Source organism: Rhipicephalus sanguineus, chromosome 2 (genome assembly GCF_013339695.2).
Source record: "Rhipicephalus sanguineus isolate Rsan-2018 chromosome 2, BIME_Rsan_1.4, whole genome shotgun sequence".
Taxonomy (NCBI): domain Eukaryota; kingdom Metazoa; phylum Arthropoda; class Arachnida; order Ixodida; family Ixodidae; genus Rhipicephalus; species Rhipicephalus sanguineus.
The window spans coordinates 54,465,865-54,491,680 of NC_051177.1; the positions used below are offsets into that span (position 1 = coordinate 54,465,865).

Genomic DNA, 25,816 nt, shown 5'->3' on the forward strand with positions numbered 1-25,816 from the left:
AAATGCTTCAGAAAAGAAAAAAATTGTGTAATATGTGTAGCCTTGGTCTCTGAACATTACACGAGGTATTCTCTCCAAATTATTACAAAATGTTGCAAAATTAACTTTCTTTTCTTGAAATATTTCTTAATTAATTTAAAGATGGCAAATAAACTGTTGGGAGCTCACGCTAGTGCCATATGATTCCCTAGTAGTGCCAACCATATCAAAGCATGTGAGCAACTGTGGTGTTTGGTTTTGCAATAAAAACATGAAGCAGGCACAACGTCAGTACATTACATATTTAATTTGATTCATCCTAAACCGCAATGTCTTGCAGGGGACTCTACATGCCCCTCCTCTTGCTCTGAATACAAGTGTTTCCTAGAAGGTAATAAGATTTCTAATCTTCCCAAGTGTCCCCGTACTTGTTCTTCTTGCCTGTCGAGGAAGATGAGAAGAAAAAAAAAAGGAGGCTGCTGTAGGTTATAGACACAGTCCTAACAACGGCAGAAAGTGACACTATATTACCGCATAATAGAACAAGCTGTTGTGCATGTGACAATGGTAGCACGCTTCTAGGAGCAAAAAACATGACAAACACCTCAGGAGCATATGTGCTATGATCTAGTGCAATAGCCAGAATCTGATCTGTGTTAGAATTAAAAACAGCGGCGTTTTGGTCCTGAAGCAGGTGCGGGCTATGAGAGACAGTGTATTTGGACAGTTGTGGATCAGTCTAGACTGCTTGGTGCAATAGCTAGGTGCCGTTGGTGCTTGCGTAACCGTACGACAACAGCTAAAGCTGAGTGGTTCTGGACAAGGCTGAATTCCTAAACCAGAATAAATTTTTCTTACATTGCAAGACTTTCATTCTGAGTGGCCTGCACACCTTCCTGTGCTACATTCGGGTGGATGCAAAGAGTCCTTTTTTTTTAACACGAAAGTGTTTTATGCCAGGGTCCACCAAGTACATCCGTCACGGATATGACGTTGATAAAATGGACGCCAACGGGCGAGAAAGAAAAAAAAAACAAGAAAAACATCCTCCGCTGGGAATCGAACCCCCGCCCTTGCGGCCGCGACGGCAAGCGCCCGACGCCCTACCGACTAAGATAACTCGCCAGATGATAGATACGGCGCGAACGCGCCTTATATCTTTCACACATTCTCTTTCGCACGGTGCTCTCTGTTGGCGGTGTAAGTAGGCGGCGTGGTGCGGGGCGGTGCCGCCGTCTCTGAGAGGTGAAAAGAAGTAATGCTTCACGATCGACACTTACTAGCGCTTCCTCCGAGATTGCGCGCGATATCGGAGGTCATGGTTACAGCGTCTCGATACCAGCGAGGTACACTGGCCGCGCTGGCGTCGCCGAGGCACCCTTGACGCAGTTATGTTGGTTACGTTCTTTCTTTGCCTTTCGCTTCGTGTTAGCGTGCGTCGGCTCATCGGAGTAGTGCGGCTTTTACATGCACCAACGGGATTTCTCCGCCGCCGACTGCTTCGATTGCGAGAGCACCGACTAACAAAACTGCTGCAATACGCGTTGCTGAAAGGACGCCATTTCGACGGGCGAATGTCGTGCCTTGGTGGAGCGAGACTAGCGCCTGCGAGACAGAGCACAGCGGGACGCACGCGTTTGCGGCTCAGGCTGCGAACCTCTACCTCCCGTGTTGCTGAAGCGTAGTGTGTAGTAGTGTATGCATGAGCGCAGGCGTCGGTCACCCATTGCTAGAAAGCGCGCACCGTGCCGTTTCTCTCCTTATTTGAGGACGCTTTGAAGAAGGGCATAGGTACCAATGTTGATTATGAGCTTGTTATCATTCTTACGCGGGATTCACGATTTGCTGTGTCGAAATATATGTTCACACAGTCAGCTACCACAACGGTTTAATCATGATCATGGGCGTTAGTCGTCGCGATAGAGACATGCCGTCAACATGGGTGCACCCACGTCAAAACGGTGCCGTAGCTGCCAAACACGAACAGACATTGTACACGCTCTCGTATATCACTGCACAAGCAGCACTACTTCTGCGAAGACACGTTTCACTTTCGTGCTATACCGATTCCTATGACGGAGGGATCAGCCATGTTTTTTTGTACTGCACTTTCTCCAGCTGTTGGCTGTGTGCACAACTTGCTTCCTTACCACTGATTGACGGTGACTCAATGAAGGCTATCTTCGCAGCCAACGTTTTAATGAGTGGCAGCGTATTTGTCAGAACCCATACAAAGCGAGTCAGCTGCAGTGTGAGAGATCTCTTTCTTGACAGTGCTGTCGGTCACTTCAAGTGAACTTCCTTCCAGGTCTTCCTGTAAATCTATCTTGCTTTGATTTCCTCAAGTGTGATTTTAGTTTAATGATATTGGCAATAGCTGTTGTGCAAACATATGACAGCTGCGATACAGCCCTGCCAGTTGCGGTGGCTGAAGTACTGCACTGATGTGTAACTTCCTGTGTCAACAGTAGGCTTGTGCGAATATTCGAGCACTTCGAATATTCGAACGAATATTACAGTATTCGAATTCGCTTCGAAACGAAGTTAAATTCCAGGAAATTTCGAAGTATTCGAAATGAACGAATAAACATATATAAAACGCATGTAACCCCCTGTAAAGGTGGTTTCACTGCAGTGGAGGCGTGCTATACCGTGAATACACCTTTCCAGAAGAACTTTGCACTACCGCGAAGCCCCACTTCAAGGTTAAATGAACATACAGTAAAACCTCGTTAATTCAAAGTGACTGGCACTGTGAAAAATCTAATTACGCGGGTTTTCGAATTAACCAAACATACAAAAAGCGGGATGCAAGGAACTTTGAATTACTGGAAGTAATCAGAGGTGGTCGTTTGCTGTGCGTGCTAGCTTGCAGCTATAAGGGTTATGTTTTCCAGCAATACCTTGTCCCAATTTTGCCGCTAAACCAAAGAAACAGCGGGCTTCGCTGCTGCCAGCGCAAAAAAAAGAAAAGGAGGAAAAAAAAAAAAAAACGATCTCGTGGTTAACTGAAATGCGTGCCTGCGGAAAAGAAGACGTGCTTCGCTGCAACACAGTGGTGACACGCGGGCAGCATGTCACCTGCTCCTCGCAGCGTCGGCGCGTCATGATACGACCATTCACCCATTCTTTCTGGTAAAATAAAGAATTTAATAATGACCAGTGTGACGGAATTCGCGATGTGTTCTGGGTGGAAAAGATGATCACTGAAGTTTTCGAACTGAAGTTTTCGAAGTAGGCGTTGCACGCAAGTACTCCGCCAGCAGTGCGAGTGCGCAAATTGCTGGAACAACCACCAATCAGAGGTTCGCATACATCGCGAATTCCGTTAGACCGTCTTTAACTAATTTCTCTAGTTTCCCAGACAGAATAGGTAAATCATGACGTGCTGATGTTGCGAGAAGCATGCGTCATGCTGCCCGCGTGTCACTTCTGTGCTGCAGTGAAGCACGTCTTCTTTTCCGCAGGCACACATTTCAGCTGACCACGAGACCGTTTCTTTTCTTCTTGCGTTGGCAGCAGCGAGGCTGGGGTGCTTCACTTGTCACTCATTAGTATCGCTACAATGCATTGCCTTGTGGCCTCTAAGAGCCATCGTTTCTGCGGATTTGCAGCTAAATCGGGATTGGGAATTGGCACGACACCTAAAGTTTTCGAATTAACCGGGCTGGTACTGACTGCCGCTTCAAATTATCCACTCAAATTTACATTGAAAAATACGGGGCCGCAAAAATCCTTCTAATTATGCGGGATTTCGAAATAACCAAGTTCGAATTAATGAGGTTTTACTGTATTATCCTCACATCGATTAATCATTCTTTAAGTTTAAAAGCTTGTTATACCGGCTTATATGCTCTGAGTATAGTAAATTTTAAAACGTAACATATTTTACATGCTATCACTTGAATTCTACCGAAGGCCAAATCCTGCTACTACTCAAAGTTGCTTCCACTTCCCTTTGAACCAAAAAGAATGACATATGCCTACGCCTTCTTTCAACTTTAAAAATATTGCGCTGGTTAGTTGAGTCCTGACGGATATGCTCATTTTTCTTTATTATATGTAATATAAACTATTTGAATTCACTTCGACATTCGCTTCGAATTCGCTTCAGACCTAAAATTTACTATTCGCACAAGCCTAGTCAATAGTTGTTGCCTGGACCAGCTCACTAAAGGGACATCAGAGAAACGGTTTCATTTGTATCAGTAAATTACCTGCTCGCAATAACAAAAACGCCACCTGTCATTAGAAGAGGCCTGTAAGCCAGAAAGCCCATGAAAAGCAAATATACAGGTGGCAACACTGCATTGAGGTTCCCCCACCAACTTATCCTGACATCACAGATTTTGATGGTGCCTGCTAGGGCCTACGTAATGATTGGTAGAAACAAAGTACATCATGCTCCACAGGATGCAGAGGTTGCATGTAGCAAGTTGCAGAAGAGGTTGTCGAGCCAATGCAGCCAGAATATGGAAAGAATATGGAATATGGAAAGTCGCAGCGATTTCCAGGTGCTAGGGTTCTGGTGAAAAATTAAGAAATGAAACCTTGCACTTCATTTTCGCTTTTAACAATGAACCTATGAGTGTGGAGTTAAAGAAAATTTCTAAAGAACAGTTTATCAGTCTGTACTGATAGACACTGGAAAACAAATTAAACCTGTGCTACCGCCCGATGGCGTTGAGCTGGGGATTCTTGTAGGATAGCTCCTCTGCGTCCTTTCATCGAAGGGTTGAGATGGAGGCTGTGAAGGAGCGAGTGGAGGCTGCTGCGACAAAGCCGGCGGTGGTAGCTGCGATGGCGGCGGCGGTGCCGAAAGGCGCCTCTCGTACTCCTCGCGATTTCGTCGACGCAGCTCTTCGTATGTCGTCGAGTACTTAGCTGGCGGGAGGTTCTCTGGCACCTCAGCGATAACTGGGTCTGATGGAGGAACAAAAGACACAGCACTCTTAGTTGGCCTGACAGCCACGACAACACGTGGGAGCACACAAAAAGTTAGGGAGTGTCACTGTAGCAAAAGCTAAACACAGCTGAGCCCCATTGTAAGAGACATGGATGTAACAGACAACTGTGCATAATAGACATCATTCGCATGCATGGTTGGCCACCCCTTTCATTCAAACACTTTTTGCAACAGACACCAGATTTAGTAGACAGTTGAATGTAAAGAACAAATTACTGTGGAATTTCTGTCAACGATCTCACTTGTAATAAACAATGTACGTGTCTGAATTCAATAGTCAGTTTCTTCGCCAAAATCACGGTCACACTAAGATATGAAGAAACACACAGACAGGACGGGCGCTCACTTGCAACTGTTTATTCCTTGAGGAAAAGAGGCTAATATAAATCCACTTCTCGCCAACGCATGCGCAACATGCTGGATACATCGTCTACCTAATCACACTATAGGACACATTCTAGATACCGCATTTCCGACTCGTACAGGTTGATTGAAGTTTTGCTTACACAGTTACTACCCCTTTCTGTATGAAAAATGCGTCCAAAATTTCCTGTGCTACCTTGCTTTTGCTTTTTCCCAAGATCCGAACCTCCGTGAAGCTTGGCGTGCATCCACATGATGTCACATGTGCACTTAAGCGCTTAAATGCGCACCGTCCTTATCTCTTACAGTGAGAGCATATTTCCTTGCTCGATCATTGACGCCGTGCCCCGTCTGGCCAACATAGCTCTTTCCGCACGTTAGGGTTATTTTATAAACCACATCAGTGGCACATTTGGTGAACGGCCAAGCACGCTTCTTTTTGCAGCCTTTCGGCTGTTGAGCATGGCTTCCTGTAATGCGAGGGCACAACTTGAAAAAAAATTAGCAGGCACAGCAAACGACCACCTCTGACTACTTTCAGTAATTCGAAGTTCCTTGCATCCAGCTTTTTATATGTTTGTTTAATTCGAAAACCCGCTAAATTAGAAATTTTTCACAGTCCCAGTGACTCTGAATTAACGAGGTTTTACTTTATGTTTATTCAACCTTGAAGTGTGACCTTGCGGTAGTGATGCAGAACTATCGGTAAATTGACTATCGATAGTATCGATAGTTCTTTTGAAACTATCGATAGTGTAAACAAACTATCGATAGTGCTACTATCGACAAACTATCGATAGTGCAATCGGTAGTACCATTGTTAATATTACTATAGCGATATTACTATATTACTGCCAAGCGTGTTTATTGCTTTGTTTTGACGTATTCGGGTTTCACCCACAAATACTGTTAGCAACGTTTGACACAGACCGCGCCGCAATGTGTGAGAAGCTTCACAATTGTTTGAGATCATTCTGTTAAGATTACGCGCCGGACGCAAATAGTCAAGTTTATTCATGAGCTTACGCGAGCACCAGCGATAACGCTGGAAAGTTTGATGACTGATGTATAAAGGACACCCGAAGGTCGCGGGATCGAATCCCGGCCGCGGCGGCTGCATTTTCGATGGAGGCGAAAATGTATGAGGCCCGTGTACTTAGATTTAGGTGCACGTTAAAGAACCCCAGGTGGTCAAAATTTCCGGAGCCCTCCACTACGGCGTCTCTCATAATCATATCGTGGTTTTGGGACGTTAAACCCCAGATATTATTATTATGATGTATAAAGGACGACGCGTTCCACAGATTATCAGATTACCCAACGGCTGACGACTGCTTCCGCCGCTATCAGTGGGCAGCATGTATCGCTTGTATTTTGAGTTTTGATTTTCTGGACACACGTTCGCCTAAATAAAGAGCTCCGTATTTTTCAGTCTTGCTGCATCATTCTTCACCGTCACAACCACGTGACAATGATATGGATAGTGGTGTGAATAATGATGCGGTTGCTGGCCGGCCATATTGCCAAAATATTTGTGATAGCCTACTACCAGCTTCGCTTAATTTATGAGCAATAGTTGGCAGAGAAATTAATTATTTCCGCAGTCAAAATGGCGGAATATGTCCATCAATAAATTCGTATCCAAAAGCAACCAGTTACACCTTACAATTAACTTCTTGGTATTTTTTTATATTGAAATCATAAAATGCAATATCACTTTGAAGCCGCGCAGTCCGATCACATGTAAAGGCTTCCTTTCCGCTACAGCTGAACAGCTTGACTTCACGATCATGTGTCAGGAAATCACTCTGGTGAAGAACGCAATGATGTCAACTTTCTTGCCCTTCAGCCTGCTCCTCTGGCTGCACTATGTACCACGCGCGCGGAAAACCAAGTTTATTCTGCAGTGAGTCCGCGCTGTTGATTTTATACTATCGATAGTACCATCGAATTTTTTACTATCGATAGCGCTATCGATAGTATTTTTCACTATCGATAGTTCGATAGTGACTCAGCTATCGATAGTATCGATAGTACCATCGATAGTTCTGCATCACTACTTTGCGGCAGTGCGCATTTCCCCTGGACAGGTGTATTCACGGTATAGCACCCCACCACCGCAGTGAAACCACTTTTACAGGGGGTTACATGCAGTTTATATATGTCTATTCGTTCATTCCGAATACTTCGAAATTTCCAAGAATTTAAATTCGTGTCGAAGCGAATTCGAATACTGTAATATTCGTTCGAATATTCGAAATGCTTGAATATTCGCACAAGCCTACTTTTACCCTTTTGTTCGGCCCATGCAAAAACTGTGAAGAGGGGCATTGCAATGCTTTCCCTAGAGTCCGCACTTCGGAAGTCTTGTTCGCATCTCATGCAGTCTAGATTTAATGTGCAAGTAGACCGTTTTAAGGCCACTGGGTTCCCTAGCTCTATGTTGTTTGTGGTTGCGGAATGCCTTCTGCAGAAGGTCAAAAATGGCCCGGCTGAAGCACCAAAGGAGAAAGAACAGCCGGAGGTGGTTCCTTATATACATACATAAGGTTACACACAACCTTAAAGGAGTCCTGACACAAAAATGTTCGCCCCGCGTTTTTTTGCTGCAATGTGTTGCTGGGGGCCTGCTAGTCATAACACGGCACATCGTTTGCTGCAGCGCGCGACAGATAATTCATTACAAGCTCCTCATTACCGACACAGCCTCACTTTCGGTTTGACAGAGCTCCAAAAACGACAAGCCGCCGGGTGCAGCTATCACTACCTAGCGAGTGAAACGCTCGGTCACGTGAGCACACAGAACAGTGACGCATTTCCGCGCGGTCTGTTGTCGTCGGGCTCATTGTTGTCTGATGGCGACGATTTTCTTGCGGCGGGAATGGAAGGAATTTTCGACGTGGCGAATCACTTCAAGTTTGACCCACTGGCGAGGAGCGATTCGCCGGGAGGCGTGTCAAAACAGAAGTGGCGGCTACGACGTCATCATAACTTGTACCGGCTGCAACGGTTACGTAGGGGAAGTAGGGGGGTCACCTCGGGTCACCTCCGAGGGTGTCAATGCACCAGGTGCGGCCTATAATGCTGGATCGCACTCGCGAACTTCAAAATTCATATAAAATACCTTCCAAGCTTTTTTCGCTGTCGATATTTTGCAGATGGTACACGCACGTACACAGGAATAGATCCAGCAGGCTATCTCGGCCGCGAAATTTTGTGTCAGTACCCCTTTAAAAAGATTGCAAGTCGGCATGACGTACCGCTGGTATTTGCAGCCTCAAACAAACTGGCGAAGTTGTGGCCTCGCATTACAGGAAGCCATGCTCAACAGCCGAAAAGCTGCAAAAAGAAGCATGCTCAGCCGTTCACCAAATGTGCCACTAAAGTTGTTTATGAAATGCCCCTAACATGCGGAAAGAGCTATGTTGGGCAGACGGGGCGCTGTGTCAATGATCGAGCAAGGAAACACGCTCTCACTGTGAGAAATAAGGACGGTGCGCATTTAAGCGTGCATGTGACATCACGTGGATGCACGCCAAGCTTCACGGAGATTTGGATATTCGGAAAAAGCAAGAACAAGGTAGCACGGGAAATTTTGGAGGCGTTTTTCATACAGAAACGGGGTAGTAAGTATGTAAGCGAAACTTCAATCAACCTGTACGAGTCAGAATGCAGTATCTAGAATGTGTCCTATAGTGTGATTAGGTAGACGATGGATCGAGCATGTTGCGCATGCGTTGGTGAGAAGTGGATTTATATTAGCCTGTTTTCATCAAGGAATAAACAGCTACTTGTGGGCTTAAATAGAAAGTTTTGGCAGGTCCGATATTCTGGTATACGCAATGGCTTTAGCATAATGCTGCGTTAAGTGACAATTTGAAACACTTCGTCTAGCTGCATTGCTTTACGGGCCTGTTTTCATGATTGACGGGTGCTTGTTCTTGCTAAAAAAATACTTCAAGAGGCAATGCATTCGCAATTGTGGTGCTGCCGATAATTTACATTAGCACTGATGAAGAATGCACTCGGCTACTGCAATAACAGTTCAACAAAAAACAAACAGCGCTGTCCGGCTGGATGCCATCACCCTCCTGTGTTCATTTTGCACGCTGGGAGAGCCGTTTTCTTACCTAATGACACCACTGCATGGTACACTAACGGCACTCAAAGCCAGATGCATACTCACTGTCCATGGATGGCCTCTGGCTGTCATCAAGTCCTTGAGGTGCATTGTAACTGCGCAGGTCCAGGCTCTGTGAGCCAAGGTCTCCTGATCTGTCTTGACCAGAAAGTGAGGCATAATCCCCAGACTGGCTTCCCATGACCCTGCGAGAACCAAATAGCAAGAACAACACTGAAATTTCTGACTGTGTATAAAGCCCCGATAGCGAAGATATCAAGCTTGCGCCATGAGAAATTTTATGTCTTTGATCACAAACAGCAAGTTGGCAAATAATCTTCCATTACCACTTTTCTAGAAATGACCCATAATCTGGAATATTATGAACCAGGATGGCGGGAAAGCATGACCTCTGAGATCAAGCTGTGCATCCTATGGTGTGCTGCACGTCACAGAGGCCTATGTCCAGGAATTCTCATCATATTGTCAAGGGTGGTGATTCTGTGGTTGGTTCGCGGGATTGAATTACGGCTGTGGCGGCCGCATTTTGACGGAGGCAAAAACGCTAGAGGCTCGTGTGCTTTGCTTTAGGTGCATGTTTAGGTCCAGGATCATGGGAGCATTTAGGTGCTCCCATGATCCTGGAACATTCAACGGCACAAATGGCCTGGACGTTGACTGCTAGCTGATCACGCATGAGTGTGCCAGCAGAAAACATGGTCAGTGTTCTCCGTGTAGCGTTCCACCAAGCTACTAATTGCATAGCATTAACCCCTTCCCTTCCGAGTTTCTTGGCCAAAAACAATAAAAAAAGACATTTTTTTATTTGCCTATTTGATTTCATGTGTCATGAAACAACTAAAAAAACTATTTAAAGGTGCTTTACTCGCAAGATAAAAGCAAAATATTATTCTTTTTAAATATGCAGAGGATTTGCTTCACTGCCCCACACTACGGAAAGTGCCCTAACTTTTCCAGTCTTCGGTGCAAAACATGTCCCTTTGAAATTTAAAAAATAATGTGCAGGGACAAGCGAGCCCGTGAAAAAAAGCCTTGGATGCACCAGTGGGGGTTTGTTTACATCTATTGCCGTCTACTGCCGATATGCTGAGATTTGGTCGTCGTCCGAATCTGAGAATTTATAAAAAAAATATGCTGCTCAGTGTAGTCACTGCCACACTAGCAGGAGAACTGAAATTCTTCATTCCACAAAGCTTCGGCAAACAAGCGTTTTTTTCTTTTTCTTTTTTGTTTCTGAACAGAGCTGTTTCTGGCACGCGCGCGTCACTCGTGCACAGAGGACACCATTTTCTAATTCGTGTAACCAGAATCCAGCCCTTTCTTGACCAAAATGCATGCTTTGAGCGCATTTTAAAATTTTTTACTGCACCCTCTGTTCAAGCCAAAGATAATGCAGCAAAATGAATTACAGTAGCTTAATGTTGCGCCCCTAAACGCTTCTTTCAGCGTGGACGAGCTGGGCTATGGCATATCAAAACACAAATGGCATATCATAAACACATTGCAGGAGGCTGTAGCCTTCTTTTGTGCTTATTTTAGTTGCAGTGAGCGGACATCAAGAAAGGATTTGGTCAGAAAATGAGAACATGGTACTGTTACGACCGGCAGTCGGTGGCGACGCGCTGACCCTGAGAATGGGCGAGCGATGCGTTCTCACACTGCTAGAACACCTGCATCCATCACAGAAATGGACTCGGTACGCGAAGCGACCGACAAAGGAAGAGTCTCGACCTCAAAGTCGGGGACGGCAAAGCCGGAGACAATGTGCCACCTGGGCTTGGCTTGGTGTGCTGCCAAGACGACCTGACCTTATGTTTTGACAGGAGTCGCCGCAGACCCTTTTCTGTTTCTGCCTTCGGGGAAGAATCGGAGGAGCAAGCCCGAGGAACCTGTTGTCCTGCTTCCCCCACATGCGTGCCGTCGACCACCGGACCCTTGCTGCTTCAAGAGTGCAACGACCCCTCAGCGACAGTGAAATGGACTGTGTCATGGTGGGTGGGGTCGTGTGTGTTATTGGTGGTCATCAAGAAGGAGGAGCCAGCCTGAGGGGTTAAAACGACGGAGCTAAGTGAGAAATGGGGCTCTGAACCCTCGGTAACAGGCTCATCCAATGCGCTCGTCGCTGAACTCTTACCTCGTCACTATGTAATTGAGTGTTCAAAAGTGCCAGTAAACTTGTCATTGTTTTCCCATCTTGCTAGCATCAGTTCCTCAACCCGGAGACTTGACTACACTACCAAACGGAGTCCGGGTACGACGCTGCCCTATCGTAGCAACAACTTGGTTGCCGAGGAGGGATGGATCTAAATACCGGTCGCAACAACTGGTTGCCACGGTGGGATGGATCCAAATACCCAGACCAACAACTGGTGATCAGCGCTGGGATCTGAAGCTACAAGCGACAACAACAGTCGGCCTAAGGGAATGCAGCTGTCTCGAGACATCGATCACGTGTGGGTGAGTGCTTGGCTTTTCCTTTGATGTGGACCAGGTTCTAAACGAGGGTTTTAGATCTGGTAGATAACTTTGCCGAGAGACTCAAGGTTACGTACTCTCGGACAGTTGTTTTGGAATTAGCGGGCACTCAGGACGATCATGGATTTACAGAAGCTGCAGGAGCCGGACTTGTTGCTGTTGTGTGAGGAATTGGGGATCGATACGAAGGGTTTGGCAGGAAAATCCCTAATCATACAGGCAATCATTGATTTGGGGGCCGATGATGAGGAGCTCTGTGAAGAATGGGAACTCATCAATCAAAAAAAGGAAGAGTAGCTCAGACAGCGAGAAAGAGAGGAACGCCGCGTAGAACACGAAAGGGAAGAAAAGAGGCGTGAGCGTGAAAGAGAGGAAAGGTGGCGTAAGCGCGAGATTGAGCTCCGCAAACTATAAGTCAAGGTAGAACTCCTGGAGTGTAGTAAGAGGTCGGGCAGTTGTCCCCAGCGAGTGGTACCTCTTCTCAACAAGAAGGCAGAGTTCAAGATGTCACGGTATATGCAGCCATATGTGGTATCAGGGGATATCGGCCTATATCTTGCTGAATTTGAACAAATGTGTGAGGAACTGTCTTTTGAGCGAGACACTTGGTCTCAGGGGTTAATGTCAGTTCTGCCCAGTGAGGCAGTTGAGGTTGTTGCGCGACTAAGTAAGCAGGACGCGGACAACTACGATGTAATTAAGGCATCTTTGTTCCGGAGATTCGGAACTTCAGCCAGGAGCGAGGAAAGCAAGAATAGTATGCAAAGGGATCCTTCTCCTGAGAACAAGGAGCGACAGGTCGCCGTTTTTGAGATCACGCCAGAGAATGGCCCGCCGTTTCAAGAGATCATGAAAGCAGAGCAGGTTGAGAATGAGGCCTTGGCTGGTCTAGAGTTAGGGACAATTCCGGAAGACGTTCCTTTCGTGGACGAGGTTGGTACCAGCCGCCCTAATGGGCTCAAGGAGAAGCTGGAAACCTTCCTCGTGCCTCGAAAGGACGTTTCGGAATTGTCAAACATACATACGGTTAGCGTGGTGGCTTCAAAGGTTCGGAGATACCGTCGGTGAGGGCCCAGATTTAGATTTTATCAGCGCTGACGCAGATAATTTGGCCCGACAGTCCGACGCGGCGGAGAATTCAAGAGGTGTGAGCGAGATAGAAGGTGTAGCGGAAACACCGGCGAGCTGCACAGCTCCGCATGTCGTGACCGGAAGCGATGATGGAGGCGTCGTGGGAAAGAATGTTTGCCGAAAGCGCAGAAAAAGAAAGAGGCGAAAGCGTTCGGCGGACGTTTCGGAACCGTCAAAGGTAGACACGGTTAGTGGGGTGGCCGACCATAGCAATGATGCGACTGATCAGGGGTGCAGCGATACCATCGGAGAGGGCCCAGTTTCAGAATTTGTGAGTGTTGACACAGATAATTTGGCCCGATGGTCCGACGTGGCGGAGAAATTGAAAATCTTGCACGAGAAAGAAGGTGTAGCACAAGCACCAACGAGCTGCACAACTCCGCATGTTGCGACCCGAAGCGATGATCGAGGCATCGAGAGAAAGGAGGTCCGCCGACATCGTAGAAAAGGAAAGCGGCAGAAGCATTCGGCTCAGCGTAAGCTTAAGAAAGGTCCCACCCCGGCACGAGAAAGACGCAAACGTAGGCCAACGGACAGTTTGCGGAAACGTAAATTGAGGCGTTCATTCAGCCGCAAGCAGCGAGAGGGGCGCAGAGGGAGAAAGCAAGGTGCGCTCCCACGACGGAAGGCGAGGTTGAGGACAGCTTCGGGAGAGCAGCTGGATCTGAGTCGTCAAAGTCGAAAGGCCAGTGTACGGCGGGTCACAAAGCCCCGCGCGAAGGCGAACACAAAGGGAGAATGGACACGCCCCCCCCCCCCCCCCCCCCCCCCCGTTTTTGGCATTCCATTCGCCTTCCTGAGGGAAGCCGGCCGAAGTGCCGAATGAAGCGTGACTGTAGAATGCCGCTGATAGCTCGTGCATGTTGTAGCCTCTGGCGGGCTAGAAAGCCGGCAGGACCACGACCCCATCGGGTACGATTCAAGCGAATCTAATTGAGAAAGGGGGAACGGTCATTTTGAGTAATTTTGCATGTGCGAGCAAACTAAGATTACTCATTGTTTTGTCAGGAATATAGAGTACAGCCAACTTAATTTTGCGGTTTATGAGATGCGGTGTAAAGTTTTAAGAAGAAAACCCGCGCAGTAGTAAAGGCTGAAGAGAGCATCGAAGGTTTTTAATCATTAGGATGAACTTCTGAAGAAGGTATATTTAGCGCGAAACTTGTAATTTTTCTAGTTTTGAAAAACTTTGTGCGATATCATATGCGTTCATGTTCATGTCTATTTGGGGTGAATAGGCATTTGAGGAGAGATATCAGCATAAGATCAAATCAGTCTGTGAAATGAGTTTGGCACTGAGCGGTGCAGTTTTTGCTACGCCCTAGTTGAATTGACAGGCATTTGGTGCAAGGTTTTAGCATAAAACCAATGTACATGTTTGAGGTGCTTTTGAAGTGTATTGCACCTGGGGTTATTTTTTTTGTACAATATGTTTTTAATGTAAGGAACAGCTTTTAGAAGAACTTAGAGGGATTAGGTGAAGGGTTAATTGTACTTTGTGTTTTGCAACGCTATAGGAATGAGGTATTGAAGCGCTCAGGAGAGCACAGTGGTTTTTATCAGAGGCGTTGGCTTGGGCATGTAATTTTAACCGAATGCACCTGTTGGAAGGCAGTGATTATCCCGTTATGTGTTGTTCTTTTCTTTGAAGAATTAGTTATCAAGTGATCACATGAGCGGATCATTAAGCTTTTCATAACGTTGAGGTGTGAGCGATCATTCAGAGAGGTATGAGACGCGGTCGAACCTTTCGTTGGGGTTCTGACTGTAAAGGATGAGAAGGTCGTTTTTAAAGAGCAATCGTAGACTATTTAGGTCCTAACGTAGGCCAAGGTTTCAGGAAACCTAGTGAGCTTGAGAGCTCAGCAGTAGTAGACTATCCGCGGCCCAAAACAAAGACGGACGAAAGGGCGTTTTGGGGCTCGCTGGAATGCAATCATTGCATCCGAGTTTATTCATCGTTCGCCACACCTTGACTGACGTTGTTCGCGGGACAGAACAGGCGAACGCAGTCTAGAATGAAAAGAAGGAAGCTGCCTTCTTAAGCGTGAAGGCGGTGCTAATTAGCCGTCCGGTTTTGCGAGCTCCCGATTACGACCGAGAGTTCACGGTCCAGAGTGATGTGAGGGATTGAGGACTAGGTGCCGTTCTATGTCAGAAGTATGAAGAAGGCAATGAACCTCCCGTGCTCTACTTGAGCCGAAAATTCAGCTCTCTTGAGATGGCATAGTGTGCTTCGGAAAGGGAGTGCGCTTGCATTGTGTGCACCATTCATAAGTTACAGTGTTATCTCGGAGGCAACAAATTCGGCGTAGATACGGACAGTTATCCCTTTGCCTGGCTGCAAACCGCGACATCAAAGAACAGTCGCCTTCTGAGGTGGAGTTTGATTCTTCAGCAATATCATTTCGACGTTAAGTATAAGAAGGGCAAATTGAATGGAAACGCTGACGCGCTTAGCCACTCTTCCTAAGCGAGTCTGGGGTGCTCTTCCCAATGTCTCGAAATTGATGATTTTTTTTCATGCAACTATTTGTGTGATTGAGTAATGTAGCACGTTTGGTTTCTCAGCATAAGTGAGTCCTGAGAGTCTTGAGTGTCAGCTTTTTGTAAAAAGCTAGTAATGAAAGTTTGTTTACCAACCCTCTTTTGGCCTGGTTTGCTCTGAGGCGGCCGAGTACTTGCTCTGCATGTGGTTGAGTTTCAGAGAGGCCGAAGAATTTGGGCTACAACTGACCAGACAATGCTTCAAGCGAAGACGAGCTTTGGGCATTCTACGCTACCAAACGCATTCTACTACGCTACCAAACGGAGTCCGGGTACGACGCTGCCCTATCGTAGCAACAACTTGGTTGCCGAGGAGGGACGGATCTATATACCGGTCGCAACAACTGGTTGCCGCGGTGGGATGGATCCAAATACCCAGACACAACAGTACCCTGCTTACAAGAGACCCCTCATATAAGGGACAAGAACTGCTCCCTGGTGTGTGTCTGTTATAAAGGTGTTCAACTGTATAAGCTCACACGCTCACTATGACCTCCAGAAGCACTAATGCATGTAGCTGCACGTACCGTTCATGTAGCCAATGGAAGTACATCTGCCGTGCTTGCAATGTGCACTGCACGCATTACCATTTCTAATCATGACACTTCAGTTCTTTCTTGCTGTCCTAGAAAAGTGCCCCCAGAACTTGATTAGTATTGGAATTGACTTTCACCCACACATGCTGGGCTTATTGAATGCTCAGCGGGAGTCCTTTGGCTAGACTCCCTTGGTGCTCAGCCACTGTCCCTACTGGCCTGCCCCATCTATGACCCACTGCATTTCTTCGACTGCCGCCGCAAAACTGCAGTTCATATCAAACCCTTACCCCTTCCACCTGATGGCTATGTTGCCGTCCGTATTCTCGAGACCACTGTGACACGTAATGTCACACTCGCTAACACAGTGGTGACAGTTACAGACAACTGAACCTCATTTCCTGTACCCAATTCTGGCTTCTCAATGCAAGTTCTTCCTTGCGGCGTATCACCTGCGCATCTGTCACCACTGGTCAACCACACAGTTTTCGCCCTGACCACAGAGCCTCTGCCGGATATTTCACTGCCGTCATTGCCGTCACAGTCCTTCTGCGACAACTTTATTCTCGCGAAACACATCAGACACGCTAATTCCAATAACAAGTCGCTGCATGGCACCATGTCCTTGCTTCTAACCAGAACATATTTAAAGGGGCCATGACACAGTCACTCAACAATTAGTGGTTTTCAGCAAAAAACAGAAGTGGAGGGTCTATTGCAGCTATATATATATATGAAAGATGCACTGTACAAGAATATTTCAGTACAAAATAAGCCCTAGAAGTTGCCGGCTATAAACCCCACCCACCGCCGGCAACAGCCATTTTACCATGGTGTGTGTGACATCATGTAATGCATGAAGTGGAGCTGTCGTCTTCTACCAAAGTTTCAGCTGCTGCAAATCTTTAAGCTTCAATGCCAAGCAGAAGAAAGCTGAAATGGCTCGAGTGCACGTGCAGCTCATCAGGGAACAAGATCATTCACCGAAACGTAGACCATCGCACATCAAACAGCTTGTTACGTCACGGCTCGCGAATGCACCTGTGTTGCCCGACTCTCGGGCAGCTCGCGTGTTTATAAGAATATGCAATTATAAATTAAGCGCTCGACCAAATGCACTAAAATATTGCCAGCTTGTATGTGAATGCATGAGGAGTAACCCACACAACACGGATTATGACAAAAAATTGGGTGTCATGGCCCCCTCAACTTTGGTGACTATGCTTTGGGCCAGACCTCCATTGTCACCATTCAAATACATAGAGCAATACTAGCTTTCCCATTCTTTAGCAAGCAATGGTGCAAAGAAGGTTGGAGAACGAGCTCTATTACACGAATGTGTGGCTTGCGTGGTACTGAGGTGGGTGCAGCAGCTTGCTTTTTTTTTTTTGAACACTGCAGGTGTTCCTCTTCATTTTTGCTGAGATGAACATTTAATTGCTATGGCCATTAATGTGGCATGGGAACATTGCAGTAGTGGGTTTATTTCACCATAGAAGATGCACAAAAGTTCATAGTGCAGTGGCTGCCTATTGTTACGTACATCCAATATATTGCTAAAACCGGTAGTGTTAGCGGTTCAAGCTGATTCGACTGTTCTAAGTATTCCAACCTCTACAAAGGACTCATCTCAAGTAATAACAGGTAAGACTATCATCAAGTAATAAACAGGTCAAACAGAGTCACAGAGACAATACATGAAACAAGGGTCTGGAACTTTCAACGATCCTCTGCTCAGTTCACGTAAACTTGGGTTGACACTACTCTAGAAAGCTCGAGTCCAGACAGATTACGTTAAAGTGTGTAAACATGCAATGGCCTATGTAGCAGTGGCTGAAAGCTAGAATGTTCCAAGAAACATCATAAATCTTTATGCCATAAAGTTTCTTAAGAGCAAAGCGGTAGCTTACGCATCAGGAGAAGAGATGCCATACTTTCGTCGCAGGGCTTCTCCAATAGGACTGTTCGGAAGCTTCATCAGCTTCTCCTCACATTGCCGGCGGTACGAAATTTTGCCCACCAACCACCCTACAAACCCAGCGCCTGTGGGAATTGGAAAAAAGAAAGACAAGATACAAGCAAAAACATGCATTCACAAAAATGCTTATTTACAGATGAGTGAAGTAGTACCTAAAAGCTGCCTGTTAATGAGACACATAATCAAGAAGGTCTGTCTCTCCTTTCGATCTAGAGGCTGTGCATTTTGTGTACAAATTATCAACATCACAGCTTTGCACTTAGTAGTTGGATATTTCACAGAACACTTTTGTGCCATTCATAGCCAAAACTAGCCAGGAGCATTATACGGAACAATAAGCACCACTGCCGCAGCTTGTTCTATTGCTTAAAGGGGCACGAAAGAGAAAAACTATTTTTCTCGTGTTAGTGAATTACTCTTTCACAATATCAAAATCACCATGCTTGCCGCGAGAAGACGCTTCGTGAGTGAGAAAACACGCAATAAGAAAATACGGGCGGCAATGCAACCTTGAAGTTCCTGCACCAGTCACCATGACGTCACAGATTCTGACAGCGTCTGCTAGGGCTAACGTAGTTCTTAATGGATAAAAATGAAGTACATAGGTACATTGATCTCTGATGGGGCCAGAGACTTAACATAGCAAGTTTCAGGCAACTTCGTTGAGCCAATGTCGCCAAAATACGAAAAATAGACCTTGAAATGCAGGACATCATGCGCAAGGATTTCGGCGCGAAATTTAAAAATGAAACTTTGACCTCAATTTCCTCTTCTATTTATAAACCAACAATGGAGAAGTCAACATCGTTAGAGTAATCCAGAGTAAAATTAATGAATCTACACAAATTCATTGTTTCACTTTAGTGTCCCCTTAAAAGGAAATGACCCTTGGCCGTTAAACCACAGATTTACATGCATTGTAGGCAATGTACGAATGGGAATGTATGCCCTTGACATACACAAAGACCTTTAAAAGGGTTCTTGCACACTAACGGCTCGCATTCTTCACTGCCACTGTGCTTAGATTCTTTTGCTGAAGGACAAAGTAGAACTGATTGCTGTGTTGATTGACTGGCTTGTAGGAAGTGCTGCGCTTCACATTTGCTCGGGTTCTGAGAAGGCGTCCCCGGTAAAGTAAATGAAAAGCTGAAATCCTCAACACTGTCAAGCAATAACAGTTCTTGTTAGATTCGTTAACAACATAAGGTGAACTGTTAGGATGAAACAAATTATTACAGAGGGCCCAGGTTTACCTGTCTGAACTTTCACAACCAGTGAGGATGCTAGTGGCACAACTGCTGGCATTCTACTGCAATTACTGTAAATTGCAGTGCTGCCTGCTAAACTTCTTGTACATAAAGCACTGATTATAAATAATTTATCACCGAAAAAAAGAAAGTGACTGAATTAGAGTGTGAATTACTAGGTGGAGAAGGTATTTATTAATTATTAAAGTACAAAAAATGTATTTGATTGCAAGTGATTAACTACACGCAACGCATTACATACAAGTCCGCTTTGCAGGCTGCCGAGCTAATTAATAAACTTCCACACTTTGCATTACGCATGTATGGTGCTCGCCAATGTTCCAAGGCAAGCCTCATGGTGCACGGTGCATTCTATTATGCAGAAAACAGCACTGTCTGCTTGTACATGCACAATATCCAACATCATACACATTCCCCCATCACAGGAGCCAAAGCCACCCGACCACTCATCGTCAAATGCTTTTGTGATAGCTGCAATAGGTGTGACCCAACAGATATGGCAGGCAGCATAAAAGTGTCGCAATTTCCAGGTGCTTTGAGATGAATGAAAGCCAGCAGCAATATCATTACATGCTCCGAGTGCCAGGTTTACAAAATTTGAACCCTGCCTGGTGGCAGCACACTAACATTGCACTATCACTGTTAGAAGGCATGCGATTGGGCTAGTTGGTGTGGTCGCATTCTGTTTTGACAGGGTGATAGAAGTTTGGGACGGCAAAGAAGGCATGCAAAGACAGGCGCTTGTCAGTGTTCACCTTCTTTGCGGTCCATTGTCTCATCTAGTACTGTTAAACGCATTGTTAGAGGGACAAGTTTTGGATTAACAGATGCAGCCGGCCTCTCATCTGTGTGCCAACACTCTGTGCTGGTGCCACCAGTGACGTTATGTTCCGTCAATTTTTTCCATGCAATGTAGACAATTCTGGATGTCGTTCATACCGAACATCTTTAAGTAGGGGCCGTACTTGGGGTGTGGTGCGAGGTAACCTGCAACAAGAAAAGCAAGAATAGTATACGTGAGAAAAACAGACAATAAAAAGAGAAGTTGGTTTTTGGTCCCTCAGGAGGAGGTCCTTAACTAAGATCAGTCACTGATCAAGAATGTAGGAGAACATCTTTTTCCCAAAGGCTGTACGCCTGCAACCCCACGTAATGTAGTTATTCATCCAGAAATCGTGCAGGCAGAGAAAGGGGTGTCACAGTGGTTCACCAACTCCAGAAATAAGGCATGTGCCCGAGATGCACCTACTTGGTTAAACAGCCACAGCTGAGGTTGACAAGACAACTCTCCTCCATACAATCATGCATACAGTGTTATGGGTCATTCAAGACAGATTACTTTGCCCTTTCTTTAGATGCAAAAATAACCTCTCTTATTCCACCTCCCCCCATGAACAGGCATGAACAGCCAGTTGTGCACTAGAACTGAGAAAGCACCCAAATATAAGGAACAGATAATCCTTTTACAGGCAAGGGATTTATTTACTAAGTTTGTTCATATTAGCCTTCTTACCAACTTTGATGGCATACTGGGCTCCGAAAGAGGCAAGCAGTCCTAGTGGCAAGGCTGAAAGACGAAGTGAATGGTAAGGCAACACACATATGCACTCATGTTTGAGCACATGCATGCACACACCAAACTACACACAAAGAGGGCCAACGACGCAGGTCAAAAGCTTGCATCTGCCAAAGCACACGCTTATGCATTTTAACGGCATGCCCATAGGAGTTGTCAGCACAAACTGAACATAACACCTTTGGCATGTGCTAGGCTTGCATGTGTCAACAGGACTACAAAGAGATGATGACACGCAGCCATGAGCCCAAGACAAAATGACAAATGCAAGGAACCTTGTAAGTAAATGCAAAATCTACTTATTCTAGTTGAAGTTGCAAAACAAAGCTAATGATGTAGCTTATATTAAGGCTCCATGCTGCATCATATAACTAATAGCTATGTTCTGCAGTGTAATTACATTAACAAAGAGACTCTCAGCGTAGTATTGAAATCATAACAGAAAGTAAAATGCCTTTACACAACAAGGGGTGCTAGTTCAGAAGCACCTGTGCTCAAATCACAGGATGTCATAAAAAAATGGCAATGCTCCTTTTGCTTTTCCATACTACTGTCTTTATGCAATTTTTTTAGATGCATAAGACACCCATATATACAAAATAAGGGCACAGCTGCCAACCTGTGAACATTAACATGTATAAAATATACTACAGACAGAATAAAATCGGGTGTTCCAGACGTTTATTTCTGTTGTTTGTTCTGAGCATATATCTTTTATGGGACACATGCACATTTCATTAGCAATGATAAGAATAAACCTGGCCCAGAAATGGCTGAACACATAGCTTTGAGAGTATAGCAACTTCTTTTTATTGAATTTTTTGTCGCTAATTTTGCAAGCATCAAGCATCTGATCAAGCTTTCTTGAAACATGTGCACCTGTTATGCAGCATCTTATGTTGGTAAGAAGAGATGGCACAGGTAGCACTATTATTCTCTTCTTTGCATGGTTTATTTTAGCAGTCTTGCACTATCCTATTGTTCAATGCCTTTAAAATTGTGTTTCTGGAAATACAGAGACAAAATTTTAAAAGTTTTAAGTTCACCCAATAAGCATAAATGTACAAACTCTGCAAAAAAGTTTGGTTGATGCAAATGAAATTGCTCAACGACTATGTCAACATGAACTTGGCGATAATCCTTGCCAGTGTAGCTCAATGCACACAAATATGGGTATTCGAGGGAAAGTGGTTCAGAAGTGTGCCTCTCTATGCCTCGATGGCATAGAGCAATGTCAACGTGAGTACCCCACCTATCAAAATGTTATCTAGAGTTTATGCTGACAACTTTTCCATGGCAACAGGTACATGGCTCTCTAATCCACAGATGCTATGGTCGGAGAGTACAGCGATGTGCTTGGGCCACTGCTTTTATTGTCCACTTCAGCTCTCTCAACAGTAGAATACCTGTATTATGTTAGCACACTACTACAGGAACAAAGAATGTGATTCTGGTACAATGCCACAAATGAAGAACAGATCTAGAATGATTTGTTGTTGCAGTAAACTTCCCACACATCCCACCATGACATTAAGAAACTCACCACGGTACTTGAAGCTTTCATTGCTGCATTCTTGAAAGGCCTTTACTTCTTCCGGCGTTAAAACGTGGCCCTTAAAAATAAGAACAGGCATTCCATATGATCATGTTTAAGCCATGCTAGAGTTTCTATGAAGTTGATTTGGTTGCTAGATCGATTGCGATTGTCATAGCTTAACATCCCACTGTAGCACAGGCAGCATATTTGGAGACAGCTCATGCTCACACCGTGAGCATGAGCTGACACTCACTAATGATTGGGGCGCGCATCTTCCTGCACACTGCACGGTGTGTGCCTTTGTGTTCTGATTATAAAGCGCTAAGGCACAGCAGGGGAACCACTGCACGTCGTTTCGAGTCGTTCCACATAAAAGCAAGGGCACAAATTGTGTCAGCGAAATGTCAGTGTGTTTGGGGTGTAGTGAGTCTGGGCTGCTCTATTGTAATCTGTAGCGGATCTTTTGACTGGATTCGCCTTTTGATGTGTGCGTTGGCGCGCCTGTGACATACTGAGTGTGAATTTTCCTCAATTTTTCGTAATAAACCAGTTGGTAGTCAGCTCTCGTTCAGTCTTGCCTCTCTTGTTCTGTGCTCTGCTTTTATTTTAAGACATGCTTCTACAATCACTCCACTGGATGACATGCTAATAATAAACTTCTTTACTCGGTGTTCAAGCAGCAATCTTCATAGATGTATGGTAATGGAGTGGTCCGGTTTACACTGAACATAGCCTTCACTTCCCGACATGCTTCTGTGCAGCCTCACCAGAGGTCAGAAGCGGAAGTGAGACACAAGTTCGGCTTTCACAAGCGACAGACGCCTACATTCGCACCTTATTTTCGAGCGGGAGTTTCTAGTACTAGGTACGCTGCTTTTGTGTATTTCATTTCTTCAGCTTAGCTGTGAGAGCACGTCTTTCAATCTAAAATATTTTACAAACAGCCAAAGGGTGCGAGACGGAATACGAGCCAGGACTGGTAAACTACAACTACTGTTCTGCATGTCAACACAGACGCAACTCTAGAAGAAGTTGATGTGAAGGTCGTGAAGGGGTGCTTCAAGTCCATAGGTAAGCAAAGTGCGCTTAAAGTGACAGTGTTATTGTAAACACGAAGAACCGGTTTGGCAACGACTCCGTTATAAAGAAACGGCCTCGCCTATGTTGTCAGTTTTTGCAAGCTTCCGCGTGGCGTAACACGAGCCTATATATAAAAACAGTGGCTGCTGTGTTGCGCTGCGGCACCGTTCCTGTGCAGGAAAAACACTAGAGACAGGCAGCTTGTTTCGATTATCATCAGCAGCAAAAATACTAAACAGGTCACGCATAAGCCACAGTGTGAGTTGCTGCACTGACATTTAGATCTGTTGACCTATCGCTCAATCTCTCACTTGAAGCCGCTGCCTCCTATCCTGATCGTAGCCGCCGGCCGCTACCTCCGATGGAGGCAGCATATCGCTGGAAGTCGCCATTTTTGCTTACGATGATGATGGAATGACGATGCGGCCGACCTTCTTGTAGCTGGCGCGCGCAATGTCATATTTAACAATAACTTAGCAAGATATTGTAATTAATGATTATAAGTTGTACATTAACTGTGAGCGCTTCCTCATTTTCTTAGCAGTTCCTTTTTTTCATAGAGTTTCTATGCCTTTTTCTTTCTCTCTTCCTCCTTTCTTTGAAGGCGGGCTGTCTGAAAAAGTGATTTGAGTGATTCGGACTAGAGCTGTGCACGGGCCGTATTTCCGAGCCCGAGCCCGGCCCGGACCCGCTGACTTTGTTGAAGGCCCGCCCGAGCCCGACGGCAAAGGGCTGCGAGCCCGCCCGGCCCGGCCCGACGTACGAAAACACAATCCCGGGCCCGGCCCGGCCCGACCCGGCCCGGCTTTTTGAAGGTTCGCTACGAAAACAAAACTTCATTTTCCGGTAATTTGGCATTTTATTGAGCATATCGAATATGATCAAATGACACACGACGAACAGTCTCTAATAGAGACTGTTCGCGGCACCTTTGCTATACAAGTAGACGGCCTCATGCCAGCAACAATGGAGTTCACTCGCCAAAGCCGTCACGTGTATGGGGTATGCCCATGTAAGCATCAGCTTGCACGAAGGCGATCCAGGCGATCTACGTCGGGTCGCTGGTCGCTGTCGCGTGCATTTTCACTCATATGGGATTTGGCCTTAAATCTAACGCGAACAGTCGCGTGGCGCCGTCACTAGCTCAGGTGGTGTTACTTCTCTGTTTGTCGGAGTGCAACAGAGGCAGTGCTTTACCTGCTCCCATTTTGTTTAAAGTAGCGAATGGAAAGGAAAAGCGGTAAAGGGCGGTCGCGGAAAAGGCGCTGTATGTGCGCTGGAAAACAATTCCTGTTCCTTCTCTATATTTCGGGCTTGAGTCGGGCTTTGCGCCGGGCCCGAGCCCGGCCCGATAAAACTCCAAGTAGGCTGAGCCCGGCCCGGGCCCGAGGTGAAAATACGTCGGCCCGCCCGAGCCCGGCCCGCGGGCCGGGTCGGGCTCGGGCTTTCGGGCTACCCGGAGCCCGTGCACACCTCTAATTCGGACGGACGGACGGAAAAAACTTTATTAAGAAAAAAAAAAAAAAACACCTGCAAGGTTGCCGGCCCGGGCTCAGGCCACCCGGGCATTAGGTGCGGTGAGGCATAGCCTTTCCACCGCTGCCCGGGCCCGCTGGATTGCCCACAGTTGTTCTTGTAGATCTGAGCTAGTCAGAGCGCTTAGCCATCGCTCCTCGAGAAGGTCCGGTCCTATGTTGTCGTCTTTGTATATTGTGCTGATCCGTGTGCATTTCCATAAGATAGGTGCCATGTCTGCGTATTCGCGCTTCTGGGTATTGTCTGGAATTTACTCTGTTTAGGTGTACTGGATTTGGGAAAGTTCTGGTTTGCAATCTTCTCCAATCTGTTTCTTGAGATCTGTCTAGTTGTTTGTGTGGTGGTGGGAATTCTTCTCGTTGCTGCGTATAGTGTGCCAGTATGTCTTGGTACGTGATGAGTCTGTCTCTGTCGTCTTGAATCGCTACTTCGTCATTGTCGCCTCCTCCGTCTTCCCCAGGGGCGTAGCCAGAAATTTTTTTCGGGGGGGGGGGGGTTCAACCATACTTTATGTATGTTCGCGCGTGCGTTTGTATGTGTGCGTGCCTATATACGCAAGCAAAACTGAAAAATTTCGGGAGGGGGGGGTTTGAACCCCCCCAACCCCCCCCCCCCCCCCCCTTGGCTACGCCCCTGGTCTTCCCCATCGCCTCCACCGCAGTCGTACCTCCTTCCGGGGTGGATGAGAGGTGTGGGGCCGTCA

The 25,816-nt window shown here is 46.1% G+C and overlaps 1 protein-coding gene across 2 annotated transcripts; it reads right to left on the reverse strand.

Moving 5' to 3' along the window:
• Positions 1-266: 266 nt before the first annotated feature.
• Positions 267-24,015, reverse strand: LOC119382977 (OCIA domain-containing protein 1). 2 transcript variants are annotated; one of them, XM_037650919.2, is made up of 8 exons: positions 23,889-24,015; positions 22,504-22,573; positions 20,898-20,951; positions 20,324-20,371; positions 18,049-18,181; positions 9,495-9,634; positions 4,651-4,902; positions 267-420 (listed from the first exon to the last, which is right to left on the reverse strand). In XM_037650919.2, exons 1-8 carry the CDS (start codon positions 23,967-23,969, stop codon positions 383-385), a joined length of 816 nt encoding a protein of 271 aa, XP_037506847.1. In that variant the 5' UTR covers positions 23,970-24,015; the 3' UTR covers positions 267-382. The 2 variants fall into 2 exon arrangements, with proteins under 2 accessions (XP_037506847.1, XP_037506846.1); XM_037650918.2 differs by having other exon boundaries at positions 4,642-4,902.
• Positions 24,016-25,816: the final 1,801 nt, after the last annotated feature.

Coding starts and splice junctions, on each gene's coding strand:
- LOC119382977 (XM_037650918.2), bottom strand. CDS start 23,969: ATGGCGACTTCCAGCGATATGCTGCCTCCATCGGAGGTAGCGGCCGGC. Junction 20,952..22,503: donor TGAAAGCTTCAAGTACCGTG/GTGAGTTTCTTA, acceptor TTCGTCTTTCAG/CCTTGCCACTAGGACTGCTT. Junction 9,635..18,048: donor GGCATCTCTTCTCCTGATGC/GTAAGCTACCGC, acceptor TGGTTCTCGCAG/GGTCATGGGAAGCCAGTCTG.